Raw genomic sequence first — 25347 nt, 5'->3', positions numbered from 1 at the left:
GGAAATTCATTACCGTGAATACAAATTACTTTAATAGACGTGAATTATATGTAGATTAATTTTTATTATTTGTAACTTGAATAGAAGTATTAAACTTAATAGTCAGAAATAAAATATAATGGATCTAATTAATATTGTAAGTTTTAGAAATTATTTTAAAGTAGACAAGGTAATATGTATTTTATATGAAGGGATTAAAGAATTATTAAAACCACGAGATGTCTGAATTATTTTATTTTCTGTAAACATGGAAAACGTTCCCCAACAGATTGGGAACATGCAGCTTTAGCTGTCTTATATAAAGATGACACATATCTCATATCACACCTTTTACACACAGTATCATTGGATACTCAGCCAACCCATTTGAAGTTTTTACATGTTTATATGTTCAAACAAACATTACAAAACAAAAACATTACCATATTATATATATTGTTGTCTTTCCCAGGCATTATTGTTGTATCTTGTCTTAATTAGTCAAATATTACACCATTAAAATTTCTGCAATTTTCAACTACACAAAACTCATTGGATCAGCAGATGCATGTAGTTCAGAAACCAAAAACAATTCCACAAAACAGTTTTCCCATGACAAAGAGTAATATTTTGAAATATGGTAGTTTATCACAAGGTCGACATATTTGTAGAACCATAAAAACCATTATTTTCACAGTGATTTGTGAATAATTTGTCCAATTTTCAATAATTTATCATTTCATATCTAAACTTTGCTGTCTTCAGATCAGTGAGAATCCAGAGATGTCATTGTTTTAGAGGAAATATTTCAAAACTCGGTGACTTTTCTATGAATGTTTACATAAACTGGCCGGAATTGGTCTTTTATCTTACAACTCACAGCAGATTCAAGTAACATTTTATTATTTATGGAAAGTACCAAACTGTACTTGGCCAGCCAATGGTAAACCCACAGTGAGTAATTAGATAAGAACAACATGCTGAGAACCAGTCCATTTCCAGCTTACATAGAAAAGTGTGAGCTTTTCAAATAAATTCACAGGAAGCATTCAAACACATGTACCGTCCACCATTTTTAATATTGCTCTTTGGTTACTTTTTAAAAATTCTTGACCTCATGTTATTTCATGCTGAAAGTTGCATATTTTTTACATATGGTTATATATAAATGTGTTGTGAACATTCAGCGTCAAGAATAAATTCACTTTTTCTTGTTCCAGGTACTTCTGAAGACTTTCTGTGCCTTTTTATCACATGCCCCCTAACATTTTTGCATGAAATAGCATAATCATGAGTCATACCAAGTTGAAATTGTATGTTACTCTTAAAACCAATAGTGCATATTCATTATAGTGTTCTTGGATGGTGCAACATTAAATTTTGGATGTCCTAAATTTGCATATTTTCATAATAATTCTGACCCTTGTTTTGAGCAATATTACATAGTTCGTGAAGTAAAGACAACTGTGGTCTCAGAGATAGAGAAGAAACTGGCATTAAGTTGGTTCTCCAGAAACATTTATGATTATGTATTTGTTTAAATGGAGAAATACTACAGATTGATTCTCTATTCCTTGGCTTATGATGACAATATTCATATTGATATTCACAAAATAATGGCATGAAAATTTTAAATGAATTTGTTTTCATTCTTCAAAATTCTGAAAAATATTTTTTTGTACCTCTTTTCCGTCCTTACCATACATGAACATTTTAATTTTAACACCAGTGTCTCTAGATAAAAATCCTACCTAGAACAGATGACCTGACATTGATAATATCTCAGTGATCACAATCACATACATATTATCAATACGTCTAGTATCACTGAGTCAGTGATACTCCCGTCGAGTCTCTAACCTCGAAAATATATTACACAACAAAAGTTGTACAAATATTTTGTAATAATTTTGGTATAATGAATGACAGTATGTCTGTATAATCCAATTCCTTGGTATAAACGTCTGCCTTTTCATACAATCGTTTTCGTGTGTTTTTGAGCCCAAATTATGTATTATTGTTGTCATTGTTTACATTTCGTACGTACCCATGTGCCGGGAAGAGTTACCGTTCTTGCTGGCATGGGTGACCTTTGAAAAAGACGTAATTTGTGGGTTTTCCGGAAATATTCGCACACATTTTACCATTATTCTCGTAAAAAGAACTACAAAGTATTTAAAAAGTAGGCGTAGGTGAGCGTATATGGTCGTTTATTTAATTTTCCAGCGTTTTGAAAAATTCGTTTTTCGTTTTTTTCCCCTGCTGAATACGTTGTAGAAATGGCCCAATGTCATATACGCTAAATATAGACATTTGACCTTTCAACCATGAATACATTCGGCTTTTTGTAATAATGTCGGCTTTTTACATATTAAAGCGGAGAAAGTACTGGGTGTAATGAGGTTGACATTTTAAGAAAACGTTAATCTTGATCGCCAGTGCCCTCTAGCGGTGTCCCCTGTTGCTGCTAACTATTGAAGAATCAACGCTGATATTTTCAGCTAAACTGCGCGTAGCGTAATAAATTTGGTAGCAATGTTTCGCTCGGGCATTCGACTTCATACAACTACTAAAACATTTACGTAGTATTTATACATTTACGGAATGTCAGACCATTTTCCCACGCTATCGCTCGACATGACCATGATCGCGCCTATTTAATATCATATGCTAGTGCAACGCAAAAAATGGAATACTGTTCCCGTTATAGTCAACTGAAAATCAGTTTATACCAAGGTTCAGTACCTCATTTTCAGTCAACCAATGAGAAGACAGCATTCCATTCTGTGCGGTGCACTTGCATATTAAGTAGGTGCGATCATGGCCATGTCTAGCGTGGGGAAAATGGCCTGGCATTCCATAAATGTATAACAGTACGTCAAAGTTTTAGTATGCATACAAAGTCGAATGCCTGTCAGAGCAAAACATAGGTACCAAAATTATTATGTTACATGCAGTTTAGCTCAAAAGGTCACGTGAAGTCGCGTGAGAAAGTGCGCAATCCGGTTTATTTCAAGGTCGTGTTTTTTTTTTTTTTCGGAAGCACGTACTTATCATACAAATAGTTCTAACCAATCAAATGGAAGCTAAGAGAAGGGGACTTTTTCCAAGTTTGCGGAGTTTCAAATGTACGATTTTCAAACTTAATTCTGAGGCTGAAGAATGTCTCAACCTTGTGTCTGTCTATGGTCAAGTTCTCACCTCTAAAAGTAGCCATATCCCCACATCTTCGACGGACCACATGTTGCATTGTAATTCTGTCGCCATTTTATGTCGGGTTCTAAATATTCGGCTGCTGCATCCTTACCATATATGGCTACATCCGAAGACTTCCGGATATCCACGTTGCCATTGTTTCCGTTACAATGCATCGGGAAATTGCCGATTTAGGTTTTATTTTCCCCGAAATCCCGCGAATTACAATGAGTAATCCGCAATGACGTTATTTTTGTTAACGGGGGGGGGGGGAGGGGACAGAAGAGAAAACAAACACAACGGTGGCATTATAGAAACATATTATTAAAATAAAATAGGCACCACCGATAGAAGCATTTTTTCTTTTGATATGACAAGGCACAGAAGTGATTATTATTTAATGATGACCATGCATGGAAGTTTTTTATTTTTGCCGTCCGTGGGGTAGTGGTATGTTTAAATGGAATAGCCCTAAGACATATTTAAAAGATAGCAACGCAGATTTATTTAAGCAGATGTGGGTGGGTGGGTTTGCTTATAACGTCTATCGTAGAAGCTTTATTACTCAGAGGTCTAAGCATGGACTAATAATGTTATTAGTTGCATCAAATCTATATAAAACTCTATCATTATACACAGAAAGTGAAATGCATGGCTCTGTAGATTGTGGCAATAGCGAGTGGTTATATCGGCAGTGATCCATAATTATTGGATCTCCGGCGATGGCCAGCGATTATCAATTTCCTGAATTTGGATTGTCAACTTCCAATTATCAGGAAACGGAAAGATTTCAAGCAATATAAAGGAATTAGACTGATGGAAGATGTAACCAGGATAAATACTGAACTTGTCAATATATTAACCAAATAAAGGAATTATACTGTTGCAGGATATGACCATGATGAAAATTCAACTTGCCAATACATCAACAAAGCAAAGGAAATAGACTGGTGGAGGATGTGACCGTGATAAATATTAAACTAGTCAATAAATTAACTGAACAAAGGAAAAGACTGGTGGAAGATGTGACCAGGATGATTACAAAACTTGTCAATAAATTAAACAAACTCCTTTGGTCCTTAACCTGTTTATGCATGGTAAAACAAAATCAGGAAAAAATGTAATTTGATATATATGATAAAATTGATGAGAAAATTAGAATCTAAATGCAATTTGCATTTCTTTAAAGTAACGAAATGGACAGAATAGGTAGGTAGAATTGACATTTTGCTGCTTCGTTTTTCTACAAAATTTCTTTAACATTTGTTACTAGGTTTCTTGTTTCGGGAGAATGTGAGTGGTTTTCTTTGGGGTATGTATTTATTTTTATTGGCTAATTCATTAATGCATTCTTTGGGTCAATTTAATCCTTTCCTCGCCAGCACTGTCACTAATCCATAGATACATTATTCACTCATTCATTGTGTTTTATTTTTCCATAATCAATTAAGTCACTAATTCAGAAGTCGTCTTTAACCGTATATACATTAATTTATTTAGTCAACACTCGAGACTACGTGCACGTCAACACATTCAATATTTCAATTTTTTTGAAACACAGCTGGAATTCAATTGGAACATCATATATTTGGACTTGGTATATAACGTTTAGGAATATTTTTTTATTTACTCACAATACTATAAGTTTTTCTTGCATTTTCGCTTTGTATTTTAAGGAAATTAATTATTTGTTGAATTTTACAAAACGTGTGGGTTTTCGCTCTTTTCTGATACTTAGTTTAAGACCATAGAGTCGTAAGATTAGATATAAAAATAAATGGCAATATAATAATACTGATGAAATTATAAAGTTATAATGATGATAATCCTTGTCGTTTAGAAAGCTAATACAATATAATTTAGGTTTTGAGAACTGATAAATTATAATGTGTGGAGACTGGAATACTGTTCAAGACATATATTTAAATACTTTTACAAATTTACGTGAAAACCACCAACAGTTCAAAGCTGTAATTCAAGACACGAGAAACGAATTGTACTTAATGACCACTGGAGAAATTCCACTTTAGACTTATTTATGTATACTTGTTGCGTTTGGAAACTGATCTTTGATGTCAGTGAGTATAACTTCAGCTGGAAACAAAGTAATAAATACAAATATTAGCAGGGAGAGTGATCTGAGATTTATAGCTAGGTGACACTTTGTACTAAGGATACTAAGTTGATCCTATTCAATTTTAAATTACTTCATATAATAATTATTACTTGCAAATTTAAAAAAAAAAGATTTAACATATTAGACGACAACAAATGCTACTTTCTTTAGGAGTGAGAAGAAAATTATTGAAAATTTCTTCTATGATTGCATTATTACTTCAACATTTTGGTACCTTGTTTTATACATTTTGCTCCTTGTTACCCTCATTTTGTATATTTGTTCAAAAAAGTGTATTTGCGGCAACGAACAATTGTATTTTTGTGTAAATTCTTTGTTCTTTTTAACTAAATATTATCTTTGGATTTGCAGAGTCAATATGCACAATCTTTCACCTGATACTTTTAAGCAGATAGTTGAAATGCATAAGACCAATGAAAAATACACTGCTATGTTATATAAAAGCTAGGATCGATTTCTAAAATAATAGACCTCAGTCAAGAATATGCAACTTTTGTAAGAATCCTTCCTCTTTACATAATTCGTGATATTTATATAGGTCTGATATGATGGTAAAAAGGATCTAAATGCTGTAATCACAAAGACTATGCCGTCATGACGCTTTATTCTTGTGTTTGAGCATCTAAGTTGTGTATATAAGGAGACTGTGAGTAATATGCATATATGTGTGTGTGTGTGTGTGTGTGTGTGTGTGTGTGTGTTTCCTACTTCCTACGTTTACATTAGATGCATTGTCCCAGATGTTTGGTAACCAGAAAGGTTTGATTATTAGGTGACCTAGAGATGGTGTTCCCCAACATAGTTTTCAATCTCTGACAAGATAATGATAACAATAAAAATGGAATAGATTTTTCTACAAAAGAAATGGATGAGAGGCGGGTGGTGATGAAAAGTCCCACCCTCAACAAAAATTGATAGAGATGACGGTGGTGGCCCGCAATGCACTATGGTTATACTACCACGTAAGTGACAAATGTGCATTAATAAACAAAACATGCAAAACCTTTACTGTTAGCATCCTAAAAAAAACATTTTGTTGTAATTCATTTCCTATACCAATGTTAAAATTACATATGTTCATGGCATATATTAGTCCAGTATGTTCTTGTTTCCTTACCTTGTTTTGAACATTTACATTTGCTCCAAGGGATACAAGTAGAATTGTGGACTCGGCCTGGCCGCTCATCGCTGCTGAATGAAGAGGGGTGTTCAGATCCTAATTGTAAAATGAACAACAAGAAAATAATCGAAAAAATATATACAAATACAAGATATATGGGGTAGAGATTATTTCATATATCCATAGTTATGCTTTCCTATTAACAAAACCAGGTATACAGTCACAATATAAGAAGCACTTTCATCTTTATTAAACATACTCGTTCCTTTACAATTAGATTTCGGAAAGATAAATACTCAGACGTTCTGGTAAAACAAACAAAGAAGCAACCCCAAAATGTCAAATCGCTATCATCGCCTTTGTCATTGTAAAAATACTAATACTGAATTTGATAAACAGTTTTGTTGAATTTATTAAATATTTTTGTTTTCATCTACTAACAAATAATTACATTTCATAGAAAACGTCATGTATTTTTGCCCTTATTAGAAGATCAAACACTAAAACAATGAGAAAAATAACAATTTCAGATTTGGTCGGATAGCCGTCTTACAACTAAACCTGTATTTTTCTGTCTAAAGAACCTTTGGAAATTTAGTAAATCTTGACTTCAGGTCTACATAGCATCTGAAGTAACTTCTTTATACTTTTATGAGTTTTATTTTCCATACCTATTGATGTTATCCATTACTATTATAATCATGTTTGTGCAAATATCTATGACCATTGCATATACAATTATTACATGTTGAAATGTGTTGTTTAAAGGAAGATTGCAACTTTCTTAAGATGAGACCAGCTGTTCCTGCCATTTACGAATGCAATTGTTTTTTGGTCTACAATGAAGATTTTGTTTTCTTACCGAATCTTTAACTTCTACTTCCGCCTTTAAGCCTGCAAGTTCCAATATGGTTTCCAGCATCCCATTTTCAGCTGCTATATGTATTGGTGTTTTTCCACTCTACAAAGAGAATAGAATATCGCCAAGAAAGAAGTAGGTGAATCTAACACTATGCAAGTAAAGCTTCCTAGTGCAAAACTGACGATAAAGAGACCGTTATATTTGTGTTGTATATTTTATAATTTCAGACCCTCGATACAAGTCGTTGCACGTAAATCGGAGACAAATCTGAGAACGAATGCTGCATCCAGGTCAATGACACATTAAGCCTTCTACGACAAAAATATACTTTTTATCCAACTATACAACTGTCGGTGTGAAAAACATAACAAAATTCTGACAATGTGCAATAATGTGACAAAAACAAATAACTTAAAACTTATATGATTTGTATTGTAGAATACATAGGAATATTCGATAGCGATTAATTTGTAAGCAAATATTATATATATATATATATATATATATATATATATATATATATATATATATATATATATATATATATATATATATATATATATATATATATATATATATATATATTAGTACGGATCACAAATCTCCTGGACTTTGCAATATATGTGACAAAGGAAATATTTTATTAAATGGATAAAACAATTCATAAATCCTACTTTGTCTTTGCAGTTGACATCCACTTTGCTATGTGATATTAGGTCAGCAACGACCTGAGTGTGCCCTTCTTTAGCAGCATAGTGCACAGCCTGCAAACCACTCTGTAAAGTAAAAACAAAAAACGGTTACCAGATATCACCACATGCCAGCTATTGGAAGATGGGACTCGTTCCTGTGATAGTGAAAGGTATTACTAACGGACATTGACTTTAACATTAGTCCCTTTCCTTTCATCAATTTACAACTTGATCTGTAAATCAGTCTGAACGCAGGCTTTCGGTGTAGTTGTTCTCATTTTTGTTCTATGTAAAGTGTCCATGTGACAGCGAAATTCTAATCTCATATTTCAAGTTGGGCGTAGCAGCTAATGACTACAGTGAGAAATTGTCAAAATGTCTGAGACAAATATGTTCTATACAGATCTATATAATAAGTCAGGGTTGGCAACAGGTGAGGTGGGATGCAATAAAATGACCACTTTCCTTTAAATGCCATTCAAAATATATTTTATTTGACAAATCATACCTTGCCTGACTGCAGATCATATGTATTCTATGGGAGCATGACCGCGAAAAAAAGTAGTTTGATATTAATTCAGAACGAAATTGTTGTGGATCCATTATAATATAAATTTTAACGTCAAATGCCAAGTCCTACAAGTTATGACGAATATTTCGGTGATTATGTCTGAGTTTTCGAAACTGTACCATACATTATGCAAAAGACCAAAATAATAACCTATTCACAACTGTAATACAGGAAACAAGATGGCCGCTATCGCTTAACCGGCTTGAAGCAGCTGTTCCGTTTTTTATTGCCGTTTTCATGATATTTGTGCTTGTTGCCTGTTTTCATCTACGTTATTGTGTTCATTATGTATTGGCTGATAAATTCGTATGTGTTTCTTCATCTCCTTGTTTTGGAAATGAAAGCAATTAGACTTTTTCTCAGCTGTCTTGCTCCACTGTTTTTGAACAAACCGCCATCACGTGATACTCGCCAGTCAACCCGTTTATGCTACGATGGACTCTCATTAGTTGCTTGAAATGATCACTCTTTGGCTCTCCACACTACATTGTCCTCTAGACTAAACGAACTGGGACTACATTCGTCATCACCTAAATGTAAACAGAAGCGAAAAAAAAAAAAACATTGGTTCAATGCTGGCCGGCCTAGAACAGGAAGAAGAATTCCAGTTATCTCCCTTATTTCGGCTCAACAATTTTTAAAAAAATCGACGTTAATTTAGATAACCTAATTCAAATCCCTATTAGTTCGTCAACCTTTGTATCAACTATCCAGGAGATACCTCTGCGTATTGCATTATTCAATGCCCAGTCAGTAGGACCACCGGAAAACCGCACAGAAATAGTTAATTTTATCAACGGCCAGAATATTGACCTATTTTTCCTGACAGAAACATGGCTAAAAATATCAGGCGATCAGCCCAAGTGTGCGGATCTAACACCCACTGGTTACTCCTTCAAGTCGTTCCCCCGTAATTCTCGCGGAGGTGGAACTGCTGTCATCACAAAGAACAGCATGATAAAACGTCATAACCACACCACAACATTCAATTTCGACCACACATCGTTTGAACTAGTCTAAACCACACTCACACTGGATCAAAGGTCAGTCCATTTTTTCTGCCTATACCGCCCTCCTCCTAGTAGAAAAAACAAGCTGGCTGACTCTCTCTTTTTGGAGCAGTTTCCGAATCTCCTGGACTATGGAAATTCGATAGGTGGAAACCTGGTTATTCTTGGAGATTTCAACTTTCACTTTGACTGTTCCGGAAACCCAAATACATCAGAACTCATAGTTTCCATTTATGTTTTCAACCTCAAACAGTCAGATAACCAACTCACCCATAAACACGATCACATTTTAGACTGAATTCTTCATAGACCTGATGATAACATTCTACGGTCCTCCCTGGTATCCCATAACCTTGCATCAGATCACCTCTGCATTATATGCCATCTTGACGTATCAGTCCCTAACCCTCCACCTTTATCTGCTATTAAGAGAAACCTCCGTATGATAAATAGAACCAAACTAATGCACGACATCCAAGCTAACTTAACAACTTGCTTACCTCCTACCGCAGAACAACTCGATAACTACCTGCGTTCATTGCTTGACAAACATGCACCAGCTACCAAGTGCAGAGTATCAATTCAAAAGTGTTCTCCATGGTATAGCAGTGTCAGGGACCAGCTTCGCACTGCTAAAAGAGACCGCCGTAAAGCTGAGAGGCTTTGGCTTTCCACCAGACTCACTATTCATAAGCAAATCTATGAAGCCTCTAAGAAGAATATCACAAATATAGTCCATGCAGCGAAATCAGCCCACTACACTGCTAAAATCATGGAAAGTTCCAGCTGCAAAGAGCTCTTCGAGATTACTAACAAGCTAATGTCAAGGAACAAATCTACACCACTTCCAACTACCTTCTCTCCAGTCGACCTTCCGGACATGTTTGCAAATTTCTTCCGTTACAAAGTACAAACCATTAGAGATAAGCTTGACACCACGTTTTCAATTGAGTTGGGATACAGAATTTGTGCGTCAACCATTAGCAGTATTTGAACCTGTCTCTATGGATTTCGTATGTACAATCGTGATGAAGAGTGCACCAAAGTCATGTGAACTTGATCCAATTCCAACATCACTGCTGCTTGAGTGCTTAGATCCAGTATTGCCTTCACTAACTGATGTTATTAATACCTCTCTCTCATCCGGGTGAATTCCCATCATTTTTCAAAACTGCCATTGTAAAGCCTCTGCTGAAGAAACCAACACTTGACCATAACGATTTAAAGAACTACCGCCCAGTTTCTAAACTCCCATTCATATAAAAAAATCTTAGAAAAGGTTGTTATATCCCAGCTTGTATCTCATCTAAATTCAAACAGTCTTTTTAGCAATGTACAATCTGCATATCGCCCGTGCCACAGTACTGAAACTACTCTTCTAAAAGTAGTTAATGACATTCTCTCTGCGTTGGATAGCGGAAAGATTACAGTCCTCACCCTCCTTGATTTGTCTGCAGCATTTGACACAATAGACCATGATATATTACTTCACCGTCTCCAGCATGTATTTGGCATTCATGATACAGCCTTACTGTGGTTCAAGTCCTAATTGGTCAACAGGACACAACTTGTATCTGCAAATGGAATACACTTCAGCCCAGTTGATCTATGTTGTGGTGTTCCACAGGGGTCTGTTCTTGGACCTGTTCTCTTCATTCTGTATACTCAGTCGCTCTCAAGTGTCATATATCATCATCCAGTGTCTCACCAATTGTACGCTGATGACACCCAAATATACAAATCTAGCCATCCAACTGAAGTTGATGCTACCATCCAAGGTGTAGAGAGATGCATTTCTGACGTGAAATCATGGATGATATGTAACAAGCTGCAGATGAATGATGATAAAACTGAGGCCATTCTGATCACAACACAAAGACTTTCTCATTCACATCCTTTACCTCAAACAATAAATATCAGCAACACAAACATTAAATTCACACAATCAGTACGAAACCTAGGTGTTACTCTGGGCAGTAATCTCACATTGCACCAACATATCATGAACATATGCAAGGCTGCATATCTTGAGCTGAGACGCGTCAGCTCAATTCGCAATTATCTGTCAGTTGATGCCACTAAAACACTTGTGTGTTCATTAGTACTTTCAAGACTGGACTATTGTAACTCAGTTCTGTCTGGTTCATCTCAATATCTGTTCCAGAAACTACAAAAAGTTCAAAACACAGCTGCTCGGATCATACTTAGAGTATCACGATCAGAGCACACCTCCCCGCTGCTCTGTACCCTACCCTGGATATCCATTCGATCCAGAATCAAACACAAAATTTGTTCTCTGTGCTACGTTTCACTGTCGGACTCTAGTCCAACATACCTATCCGACCTCACCCATGTGTACACACCAGCAAGATACTTACGCTCCTCTTCTGACAATCGTATACTCATTATTCCCACTATGAAAACAAAGTCATATGGACAGCGTTATTTTGCATACCAGGGCCCAGCAACGTGGAATGAATTGCCCACTGAACTTAGACACAAAGACACAATGATCACATTCAAGAGAGCTCTCAAAATTCACTTATTTCGACTGCAAGAACAAACTTAAAGACATAATAATGTTCCCTACCTTAAATATTCTCAGCATGTTTTTTTAATGTTTTCTAATTTCATGGTGTTTGTTTTTGTAATCATATCATTATATGTTTTTTATCCTATAGGTCTTGTCTAATGTTGTAAAGTGCTTAGAGCTTCTAAAGATTAGGCGATATACAAAGTCCTCATTATTATTATTATATAAATAAGCAAACCAAACAATTAAGAATTTGTATCTTTTGTACACGCAAGATGTCTTATACAAATATTTTCAAAAGCTAGGCTGGAAGGCAGACCTTACCTATTGCCACTTACCTCACGACAACAGCGACTGTCGTTGTCAACTGGAGGGTTCTTAAACGCGCAAATACTACTATTAATTTTTCACTAATCACCTAATGACCACACATAACTTCAAACTCGCATGTGTTTTTCTGTTACGTATTTATATGACTCCTCAAATAGCCCTTTTCAACGTGAACATTGGTACTTCACGCAATGCAATACAAATCACAGCTCAATCACAGATTGCAAAGATTATTCCTATATTAAATTACAAAGCATGGATACCTAAAATATGCAAGGATTTAGCGTTACAAAACGAATTCTGCTATCGCAAAGTAGCGTAAACTCTGCATTATGACGTCTGATCCTAGAAACTGGCTAATTGCTCGGTTTAAGAAATATCTTACCAGTGCAGACACACCATAATAAAAGAAAATAATTACTAAAAGCTATCAAAGCTATCAAAGGAGACACAAATACAAACACGTACTATATGTATGTTATAACATATATATATATATATATATATATATATATATATATATATATATATATATATATATATATATATATATATATATATATATATATATATATATATATATATATATATATATATATGTGTGTGTGTGTGTGTGTGTGTGGTTGTGTGTGTGTGTGTTTGTACGTGCGTACGTGTGTGTGTGTGTGTGTCTGTGTGTGTCTGTGTGTGTGTGTGTCTGTGTGTGTGTGTGTGTGGTCTGCTCTAAGTTTGTATAACTTACGTCGTCTTCTAAAGAGACCAATCCAGGATCCGTGAGAAGCAGTTTTACTATGTCCCTATTGCCAGTATGTGTTGCATAATGCAACGGTGTTCGACCATGCTGCAAACAATTCAATCACTTTTATAACTAGTTAATAACTAATTGGTAGCTGAAAATTGAGAGGCTTAAACATAGTATTTTTCATCATGAATAAAGGAAAGCCAAAAATATTAAAAATAATTGCTTAGAAAAACAGCAGGACATGAGTGTATCTCGAAATGTTTAAAACCAACACAACCGTACTAGACCACCCAGATGTAGCATCGCCATTAAAAAGTAAAAACTCAGTAATTATGAAGACACTTAACGAACACTAATTTTTTAAATTGTGTTCATCACAAAGATAATGGTACAAAGCTACACATATTATACTCATTTCAACAGTTCTTAAAGAGGTAATGCAAATATTTTAAGAGTATGTCATCAAGCATACAAGTAATGTTTATATGTATACAGGTGTGGACAGGAACTGTGGTATCTAAGCGAGTTGCGTTCAAAAATAGCATTCAACAAAATAAATTTACTAATTCAGACACCTAAATGATACAATCAAAAGTTTTAAAAAATGATAAAGGTTTACACGCTAACTTTACCGAGAAAACATTTAAAATCAGGCGAGTAGCTTTAGATGATCCAGTTGTGTACAGACTAGAAGAGTTAAGGTCAGAGAATATAAACAGCATGAAAATTGTCTTGTAGACCACAATAATGAACGTAAAAAAGTATATATTGGTTCAAGGAAATGACACAATCAATTATGATGATGTACCTGAAAAAAATTTTACAATTAGATAAATCAAGTACAAAAGGAAAACCTCTTCAGCGAAGACTAATTATGAAGCTAACAATACATCGGATATGAAATTATCATTGGATACATACGGAGATGAAATTATCATTGGATATATATGGAGATGAAATTATCATTGGATACATCGGATATGAAATTATCATTGGATACATACGGAGATGAAATTATCATCGGATACATACGGAGATGAAATTATCATTGGATACATATGGATATGAAATTATCATTGGATACATACGCATATGAAATTATCATTGGATACATACGGAGATGAAATTATCATTGGATACATACGGATATGAAATTATCATTGGATACATACGGATATGAAATTATCATTGGATACATACGGAGATGAAATTATCATTGGATACATAAGGAGATGAAATTATCATCGGATATATACGGAGAACAATATATAATAGCCTTATGAAAGAGCAGTACACTTTTGTATTACTGACAAATAATGGGTTTCTAGAATGTAACAGATAAGGAATTAAAATTCACTAGAAAAATACGGGTCAAAACATCCATACTATGTGAAATAGCAGGGAAAAATGAAGCACACCTAAATGCATCACATGTAAATAACAAACTGGTAAAATGGAAAACTTGATACGGTTCATACAATTTTCACAGTGCACTATCAAGATAATAAATGATATCAGTGAAAAAATCAACCATATGGATCTGAATCAAACTGCATAACAAACCGAAACAAACGCAAAACCTTTAATAAAAGGCCCCACAAGTTGCCCCACGAAATTCGGGACAAAAGTAAACGTAATGAAAAGCACAGATATGTTGATGGGATCGTAGAAAATGTAATATTCTCGCAACTTTAATGCACTATATGTATAGAAATTGCACAATAATAATTGCATCCTTTCTCTAGAGAAATTTGTAACTTTCATGAAAATTTCGATCACTAGGTAAAATTCCAAAATTTAAGCTAAATCAGTTGATGTTGAAGGAGTTTTATCATAAAACTGATGGAGAAAACGGTAAAATTAAAAATAGTGGACAGAGACAGGAAAGGCCAATCTAACATTTGCTAAACTTAACCAATGGAGAAAACTAACAAGTAACCATTTTGTCTTTGTCCAGCAACTGTATTTTAACGCACATATTCTGCGCTGCACTAATAATAAACGAAATGAAGCGTTAGTACACTATCCGCAATTTTTCTAATACAAATATTAAATAATACTTCGATAACTAGATATTACAATGGGATAGTGAAGTTTCTCCAACCATATGTAGTGCAATGTGGAGCATGGAATTTATAGCAGAAACAATCAAACTGAGCATAATGTATTGCACTAACTGCTTGTTGAATTTCCTTCTGGTATTTAGCATACAGAAGTGTTCCAGAATTGTTTGTATCTGCATCCTGGTTTGACGCTTCATTTCACGTTAGGAAACGACACTGTTTGAGTGTGCAATACCGTACATGTGGTGGGTAGATTTAATCCAACAAGACGATTACATAAATCTGATACAATCTGACACAGCATGTAACAGTTGTGACATTCCACCACATCAAAACTGGAGATATCGAAGGGTAGTTGTTGTTGTTGTTGTTGTAGGTTTTAACTCGGGCTCCATATACCTTTCGTAGGGATATGAATCAAATTCATAGATGATGAATCGGAGAAGAGAAATATCGTGGATTTCGTTTGTTGCAAAGTCAAAATAAATGACAATACATGTAATGAAACAAGTGATCCTGATCTCGAAACTTTGTTGCAGACGCGTATTTGCCTCTAATCACTCTTATTGTGTTTGGTTTTACGTCAGCTGGTCTTTAGCAATAATTAAAGTCAAGGATGGAAACACGAGAATACGAAAACACAAATAAATAATTGTCAAAAGCTCACCGATGTTGTGGCCGTCTCGATTTATCAGGCGTTTTTCTTGCGGTCTTTTATTCTTAAGACTGAAGTTATATTAGCAGTTTTGGACCTGTTTTAAGTGCCGTTCATGTCTCTATTTTCATCAATGAAATCATTGTACTTGTTGTTCGCATGATCAATATAAAAATCATCTTTTCTTATACATTCAGGGTTTGCCAACATTTAACCACACTCGTTTTCAGTTTGTGCAGATACAATATTCGATTTGCTTCCAGTAGTGAAATCTTTTGACTATTATCATTATGCTATCTTTGTATATTGTATTCATTATCGTGTTCTCTGCTGTGCTCTCACTATTTGTGAAAATAACACCTATTTTATCTTTATACTGCCTCGTGTATTACCTTATAACAAGATTTGCAACAACAGTTTTTTTGAGCTCATTTACGTTTTTCTTCTCTATTTTCTGTCTTCTGGAACAATGCTTTGCATCCAACATCTTTATTTTCCCAGCGACAGCATACGAAAGACTTATAAAATGGTAATAGCATCGGCCTTGCTTGGCGTTCAGTATTAAAGAGGTTAGTGTCAGGACTGGTCAGGATGATGTCAGGATAATGTGACAGAATGGAACATGATGCTCCATTTATGCGGCATGATGCCCCAGTGGTAGGCATCGCTATAAACTGTCATACTGCAGACATCGTAGCGATATGATGGAAAGATTTTAAAGCTACCTTAATAAATCACATACACGAATTTCCCAAGTAAATTTCAAACAAGTATTCATTACTCAGAGTGCCAGTAACAAATCTAAATAGTGTTTCAGAGTCGCAACTACTCCCCCAAAATACTTGTTAATAGTGTTCTTGTACACTTCTTCTTAAATCAATTGCATTTACTGAGTTTTCAAAAATACAACTAGGGAATTATTTTAGCACGATTTCCAATTACTTGAGTAATTGACCCAGTTGCCACTCTTGACACTGTGTCTTATATGTGAACTAGTTCAGCTTAAAAGTTAAAACGTTAGTTTTGATTCTGCAACTTCTATAACTACTGCATTAAAATATAAAACTCTCACAGGAGACCTAACTGCTGAAGCTCGTATAATGATTATTAAAGTTTTGTACAAATATACCATTACGGCAAGCTAAAACATTCAATATTTCACTCGCAAATGGCATGAGTTATATATTTCGACGGTAGCAAAGACATTGTATTATTCGTACTTTACTCCGGCTGGGTTATAGGTAACACGTATTAGTGATCTGGTAATTTCAAATAATTTTTAAAAGCACACGATGTCATCACTGTCTACTATGTGTTTTTAAATTTAAATTTTGTACGAGATGAAAAGGTATGTGTGGACTAGCTCTGTCGATTTATTAATCATATAATTATCATAAAATAATATTTATATTGTTCCCTAATTTATTCCTCAATCAAAAAGTGATATATGCAGTCATTTAAGGAGTCCAAAAATCTTATGATGTTTTATTTCAAATTTGGCGAGTTCACTACAGTGCTGCAATATATCTTATAAATGATTCACTTGCAGAGGCCCTGGTGGCCTAGTGGTCTAAAGTTCTCGTCTTTATCGATCACTGCCATCTCACCTCTGTCCACGTGGTTGGGAATCTCGCACATGGCCAATGTGGGTATGCGAGAGAGCTTGATAGTAGCTTCCCGTGAGTCGGTGGTTCTTATCGAGTGTCCTGCGTTGCACCTGCACTAGTGATACTTGCCACAGCGTATAGCCTGTCGTGCGCTGAAAATGGCGTCAAATTCACGACTATAGCAGCATGATTCTCTTGAAAGCTACATTCAACGCAAATATTCAGGTATTAAAGCACGTGAATAACTACACCTTTCAGACAACATTTAAGCTTGTAACTTAGCTATATAAATTCTTGTTAAATGAGTCTGGAGACAATGTACTATGTATTGACAGCTATATGTCCTATTACTCACCTTGTCTCGTGCGTTTGGTTGTACTCCACGGCTCATAAGATAAGGAACAATGTCCTTTTTATCAAAGAGAGCTGCTAAGTGCAAGATCGACTCACCGTCCTACAAGCATAACATGAAGTTAATATAGAAATAAGCCTCTGAAATTGTTTGAATGTGAAATAATGGGCTATATATTAACCGTGAAAAAAACAATTTTTAATTTGTCAAAATCTGCCCTACTTCATTGGAGGTTAACGAAACTATTGTTCATGAATTATTTTTTGGACAAATACATCATTTGAATTATAATTGTTATTTCTTAGGAATTTAAGGGCTTTGGACATGAGACAACTGCAGGAACAACACTAATAATAATAATAATAATAATAATAATAGAAGTAGACCATGGATAACAGTGAATTTCGTTTTACTTTACCGATTATTCTGAAATAAAAATGTGATGTTTTCATTACAAACGGAATGCTTTTCTGACTATAAACGTCATTTTCCGTGACTGCATGTGAAGACATTCTACGAACTCTTTCCAGAGATTAACTATTATTTATACACTATAATATACTGCTTGACTTACATCATTTGTCTGGTCAATATTCGCTCCGAACTCCTCAAGTTTTCTGATACAAGTTTCATCGCCATTCATCGTAGCAAGGTGAAGCGGTGTAAATCCTCCCTTTAAGTAAACCAGGAAAACTTTAGATCAGTAGTAAATGTATTTGACCTTGCACAAAAGATATCTACGTCTACAGTTTTGACCTCAACAATTCTTCGACCCTTCTTGCAAGTAATACTTTAAAGATTAAGTCATCCAAGTGCATTTATTCAGTTAAAAGTCGATGTACAAGTGTCAATGAAATTATCTTAATATCTCTGTTAATTACCCTGTACTAAGGTGGATGGGGCCTTTTTTGAGAGCATCTCTATCCTAAACGTCTATAATATCAATCAGCAGGCTGTTCACGTATTGCTTTAGGGAAAAGGCTATAACTGAATTGAGTTACCGTCAATTGTTTTGAAGGTAGAGGTTGCGATGGTATTGATGGGACATGAGTAAAGGTTTCCTAACAGCTGTTGGTATTTTCACCTGAACATTCTCTTGCGTGATATATTTCAGGAGATTAAGTCTCCTGTTATTCGTCTTAACCATGGTCTGGGCAGTTGTAACTCATTCATGAGTGTGCCTGGGTCTCTACTATACTGGCCACGATAACCTTGCTGATCATCGATGGACCATCATTAGTCTCTGATATATACGGTACGGATCACATGCACAGCTGGTAAATGCAAGGGAAATTCTAACAAGAGCAGTAAGTGTCAATTAATTTACACTATTAGGGCATTAATGGAGATTATGCCAAAGGAGAATAAAGGAGTTATTTCCCTTGGATACCTTGTTTTTGACATAGCTTTCTTATTTGCTTCCTAACATTTGTTTTTCCACGATATGTTTCTATATCATTTGTTTCTACTTATACGTGATGGTTGATAAAATATCACTTCCATGGATTTAAGCACACTATTGTTATTTATATTTAATTTAATTTATATTTGATTTAATTTAATTTAATTGTTTGTTTGTTTGTTTTAAAAAAATCCATTACATGTTATATTAATGTAATTTTGTTTACTGGAATTTGACATTTTCCAGAAATTAGTTAGACCTGACTGTTTATTCGTAAACACCTAAAAATAGAACTTTGTATATTTATGCTACTCTAGTCCCTGACCTTGATTCAAAATTAGTAACATCTGAAACAAACAACTTCTTTTTTATTCATTCCTAGTGTGGGATTTTAGGGTGAATCCGAGGCTGTAGTCGGAATACGTGACTTTTCACATGTAATAGCCTCTATTTTGACTTATCGTTTTACCCGAATTACGCAGCAGGCAGGTTTAATACCAATGCTTTGAGAAATAATCTCAGTTGGGCTTTTAAACACTTAGATATCAAGGTGGTTATTTTGTGTGACCAGATGTAGTTACATTTAAATTTTTCTTCAAATTAGTTGGATTCTGAAAGATTAATTCTTTTCCCTGGGAATATTTAAGTGCTCTTACAAAATTCTTGGACAAAGACTTTTATTGAAGTTTTAATCGGAATTCAAACACCGGATTATTTTCTCTGGTTCAACAAAGAACTGCAGACACTTCAGTACTAAACAGTCATCATCTTCCATTTTTGATTTTCGTCGGGATTCAAACTCAAATTCATTAGAATATTTTATTACTAGGACTTCTAATTTTTAATTCTTGGATTATGTTTGGATTCGATTCTTAAAACAGTAAGGTTTTTTCCTCCTTTTTACCTTGTTTTTCTAGGGAAATAAATTATTTATTAAATTTTACAAAGATTGTTGTCTTCACATTTTGTTGTTATTGTTTATAAGAGCCTAAACACGTAACACCATCTTTAATTTGAGCACAATCGTCATTAGTGGAGATGGAAAGATGTAGCGAGCTGTCATCGGCAAACTGTCGCAATTTCGAAGAGATCCAGTCTCATATATCTTGACGTATAAGAGAAACACAAGTGGTCTTGTTGGTCCTAGGACTGTTATTTGGCTGACCTAAACATCACTTTTATAAATAATTCATCTTCAGCTGTGACGCATTGTTATAGAATGTTAAGCTTTGTCTTAATCCATTCTAATATATTTCCATATTATCCATAATTTCCCAGATTTCACAGCATTCATTGATGGAAACAGTTTCAAAGACCTTCCAGAATTCAAGGATTAAAGAATCCATATGCTGTTTTGCCATCAGGGTTTTCGGCAACATCTTCAGTGATGTTAATTAGATGAGTTTCCCAGGATGTTTTTGTTATGCAACCCATGGTGATAATTTACCAATACGCAGTGTATCTCCGTGATATTCCGTCTTCATCTTCCAATTAATTCTTTGGCAAATATGAAGGCATAGTCACACTGTGGTGAACTATGTACATACGAGAAGGAATGCTTTTTGTACAAGTTAAAACCGGGTCAAAATTACACACGGTGCACATGCCAAGGCATGGGGCCTACAGCGCCGATATAAACCTTTAAGGTTTCAACTTTTGGCCCTGTAATGGCTGTCACTGGCAAGAAGTTTTAACGAAAATATGCACAAAAATACTTAATGATGCTGATGTGACGAAAAATTTACGAGTAATGACTGCTTTTGTAAACAGCTGTGATATTACACGCGGCCGATTTTGTTTGGAACTTGTCTATCTACTATTGATTAGGCAAAGATCATTTGTAAATATAGTGTACTTTTATTTATTGCTTCTCGTAGTACTCTGCAGAATATTATGTCAATCCTACTTAACTCGTCAACATTCATGTTTTTCAGCAATTGGCAATAACCGGCTCTGCGATATTGATATCCTCCATATTGGTGAGATATGCGTATTCTCAAGGTTAGGCATATTACCCATGTATTCCTCTTAATGCTGTCCAGGACTGAACAATTCTCATTAAGAGTGGATAGCCATCATTAATCTTTCTCTATTGATATGCTGCCAAACCTTCTTTGTTAAACTTGGTTTACTTCCAGTACCTAGGTTAGGTTCCATTGCTAATAGTCTATAGTATACTTTGATGACCTTTTCAAATTTTCGAGTTTTCTTCGTTCCCTAAATATTTGAAAGTCCTCACAATCTGCTTCTAATCTGATCATTGTTGGTTTAATGTATATTTTCCGTTTTGATTCCTTCCCTATGTTCACGGCTGAATTCTCATATTAATCACCGGGTATTCTACTTTGCTGGTATAAATATGTACAAACAAAGCATTATGAAATATTTATATAATGAAATTTCCGACGTGATCAATATCTTGTAGTTTACAAGTTTCTTCTAAATCCTCCACGCTTTTTTTTAAAGTTTCTCCTTTACATTTTCCATACTTCCGTATCTGAAGATTGACAACTTTCTTCGCGTTCTTCTCTTAATTGATTTTAGCATGACCTTCTCTAATGACCGGACTGTGGATGCTTATACCAATTTGAACTAATATAGTACCGACAAGGTCTGTGCTAGTTGTTGATACTAACTCTAGAACCGTTTCATTCCTTATTGTTTCTCTATTGCACTGGATCGAAGACCATTTTTCTGTCATATTATTACGGAAAGTTTGTGTAGTTCTGTGATATTGTTTGGATTTGGTCTGATACAACGTCCCCCTTCGTTTCCGTCAAACTCCAAATCACGAATCTGATAAATTGAAGCCAAATACCAGATCTGACAAACGTTCATTATGCATCAACCTTTCCAGAAATAATTTCAGATTTTCCAAAGATGCGGTATCATAGTTTGATTGTCGATTAAAAGAACATCACGTATAGAGTAGTTTACAGCCCATGCTTTCAAGTTAAAAAAAAATATCTAAGGTGATGATATATATTTCCTTACCACGTTTAATACACAACTTTCTTTGTGTCAGTTTCTAATATTCGATCTTTCGTTTCAATATTTTACAAATTTGGGTCACGACTGTCATAACTTGTGATGAATTAACCCAGGCATGTTTCTGTAGCTTGTATAATATGTGGTAGGTAAGTAGATATTGAATGAAAAAATTATCACTTGAGAAAGTGAAGAGTAAGAAAGGCCTCAAGGCATAGATCTTCATACTACGTACCCTCGTTGCAATAAATTCATCAACTGTAGTTGATTTTGGTGGCATTGTCGCTCTCAGCGACAGTTCTGGAGGAGAGGTCAGCTGGAAAAAAAAGTTAATTTGCGAACATGAACACCTGATTGAGTATACGCGTTATTAAATTTAAGTCGTGTAACCTCTGTCAGCTGTCTATATCACAACAATGATATCTTTATTTTCTATTTTGTTTTTGTTCTATTAACAGGTTTGTTATTTCGTTTTCAAAAGTGCACCACTATCATTACGTTATACTTTTCATGTGCTGAATACTGTAAGCAGTCAATTCCTCTATTTTAGCCTTGAAAATAATATGTGTATCTCAGTCTGAAATATTTTACAACACACATGGAACAGCGGAATAGTCACGCTAATCGCCCACGTCGTGCACACGCGTAGAAGACAGCCCAACGAAAGAAAAAGGAGTTTATATTCTGGGTTTCATCATTTTAATGAGTCTTATAATTTTAGGTGGCTCAAGATTGTAACAAAAATCTACAGCTACTTCTGAAAAATACACTAAAATACACAAATCGGAACATTCAAATTCTTCTTATATAATTGATAAATGAAAGAACGCATATCAATCTTATTTAAACTTTGTTATAACACTTATCCCGGCATATAAACTCAGACATAATTTCCCTGTATTTTAACATCAGTGTAAGGGCAGCCACTGCAACTTGTTTCAAGACCAAAACTTTTAAAACTCATTCACGTTAGAATTAGAAACAAACCCATTAAGTTGTAATACATTTCTCATATCAATATGCTGCACAAGACTGCCGATTCCACTAAAAAAACAAATGCACAGTTTGTGACAGCATTCGCGTATGTGGTCACCTTGTGATATTGTAGGAAAGATAGACCTAATAATAAGGCTCTGAATTGCCCAGTTTCGGAAAAAGATACAGCATGTTAAATTATCAGTCATTTAGTAAGGTAGTGCCATTCCGTTGCTTGGTTGCTGAGAACAAGTAAATTGAATTATCTGAGTACATTTCTTTCACTGTCCCTAATAGTGACTGTCACGTTAAATTTTCGCAACAGTTTCATTTATATTTTTGGCGGGCAAACGTTCTTTTTATAGAATTTCAATCGACATCAAAAATATTTCAGGCTTGAATTTGATTATGATTAATAAATCTGGAGTGCGAATGTCACACGGTGCGTAATTTTGTAATCAGCGTTAAGCAGTAGTTGTTACCTTAGTTTTGCAATTTACATCAGCGTTAAGCAGTAGTTATTACCTTAGTTTTGCAATTTACATCAGCGTTAAGCAGTAGTTATTACCTTAGTTTTGCAATTTACATCAGCGTTAAGCAGTAGTTATTACCTTAGTTTTGCAATTTACATCAGCGTTAAGCAGTAGTTATTACCTTAGTTTTGCAATTTACATCAGCGTTAAGCAGTAGTTATTACCTTAGTTTTGCAATTGACATCAGCGTTAACCGGTAGTTATTACCTTAGTTTTGCAATTTACATCAGCGTTAAGCTTGTGCAGAAGGTCCAGTTGTTCCAACTTCTTTTCAAGAGTGGCCACATGAAGGGCAGACAAACCTTTCTGTTAATTTATTTGAAAATAGAAAGCATACCACAATATTAACATGATGAGGATCAGCGTGCGTACACACACACACATACACACACACACACACATACACACACACATGCATACATACATACATACATACATACATACATACATACATACATACATACATACATACATACATACATGTGTGATATGATTTGGATTTTTAACGTAGCTTTAACAATTTTTCAGTCATATTGCTACGATGTCTGCAGTGTGGCAGCTTATAGTGATATCTAGCACTGGGGCATCAAGACGCAGACATGTAGCATATGTCCCACCCAGTCACATTATTTTGACACCAGGCCGACCAGTCCTAACACTGACCTCTTAATGCTGAGCGCCAAGCGAGGCAGCTGTTAGTACCATTTTTGTAAGTCTTTGGTATGGCTCGGTCGGGGATCGAACCCACGACCTCCCGCATCCGAGGACATACAAATAGTTAGGTGGGATACATTAGCCTCAATGGGAATTAGCATTACAGAACCCCTTGGGAACGTTTAGCCTCAATGGAAATTTAACATGGGGAAAAATCGTGGGACAATATAGCCTCAAGGGGAATTTAACATGGGAAAAAGTCTTGGGTCACTCTAGCCTCAAGGGGAATTGAACATGGGGAAAAAGTCTTGGGTCACTCTAGCCTCAAGGGCAATTGAACATGGAAAAAAAATCTTGGGTCTGTTGAGTGACAAGGAAAAATGGAACAGGGTCGGGACCCTATTTTAATATGGTTCCGACCTGATGGGTCTATGAAAAGGGAACATACGAAAATTGAAACAGGGAGGATTCTCTATATTTTTTAAACAAAAAAAAAATAAATAAAATAAAATAAAATAAAATAAAATAAAAAAAATAAAAAAGGGGTAGGCAATTGAAAGTCTGTCTCTTTTCGAGAGATGTGGGTGGCCCTGAAAAGGGCCTTTGGATTTATGTTAATATGCCCTTAACATAAAGGGCATCTGTGGCATCTTCTTGTCCTCAAGCTGCGTCTTACTGCAGGGCCATAAATCAGAGTCCTCTTGAGGCATCCTTGTCTTTCACGTACACTCTTCGTATCTACAGACTAGTGTCTGACTTGTGGACAACTGTCCACTTGGATCGGACATACATTAGCATGTCCGTCCTGAACTTCATCGAAGAAACAAGGGTGGATGATTCGACTGTGGTCCACATCTTGAGGCGCCGAGAACAGGTGAATCAATGCAGTGAACTGCGCTTATTTATAGGTAGAGGAAGGATTGAAACGGATTGAGTTCATTGACCAA

The 25347-nt window shown here is 35.0% G+C and overlaps 1 protein-coding gene across 2 annotated transcripts in view; it reads right to left on the bottom strand.

Annotated features, from left to right (window-relative positions):
* LOC149808584 (uncharacterized) overlaps nt 1-25347 on the bottom strand; it is a 120084-nt gene that overhangs the window by 12427 nt on the left and 82310 nt on the right. For both annotated transcript variants that reach the window (XM_089979642.1, XM_089979649.1), the window contains 8 exons: nt 23954-24052; nt 22474-22554; nt 18423-18521; nt 17852-17950; nt 13172-13270; nt 7968-8069; nt 7294-7392; nt 6429-6527 (listed from right to left, as the gene is read on the bottom strand). In XM_089979642.1, the coding sequence (XP_089835768.1) occupies nt 6429-6527; nt 7294-7392; nt 7968-8069; nt 13172-13270; nt 17852-17950; nt 18423-18521; nt 22474-22554; nt 23954-24052 (777 nt within the window). The remainder of the gene's footprint in view (nt 1-6428; nt 6528-7293; nt 7393-7967; nt 8070-13171; nt 13271-17851; nt 17951-18422; nt 18522-22473; nt 22555-23953; nt 24053-25347) is intronic.

The sequence above is a fragment of the Sinohyriopsis cumingii genome, chromosome 1 (assembly GCF_028554795.1).
Source record: "Sinohyriopsis cumingii isolate HCF-2022 chromosome 1, ASM2855479v2, whole genome shotgun sequence".
NCBI classification, from domain to species: Eukaryota; Metazoa; Mollusca; class Bivalvia; order Unionida; family Unionidae; genus Sinohyriopsis; species Sinohyriopsis cumingii.
This window is presented reverse-complemented; position numbering and strand designations above follow the sequence as displayed.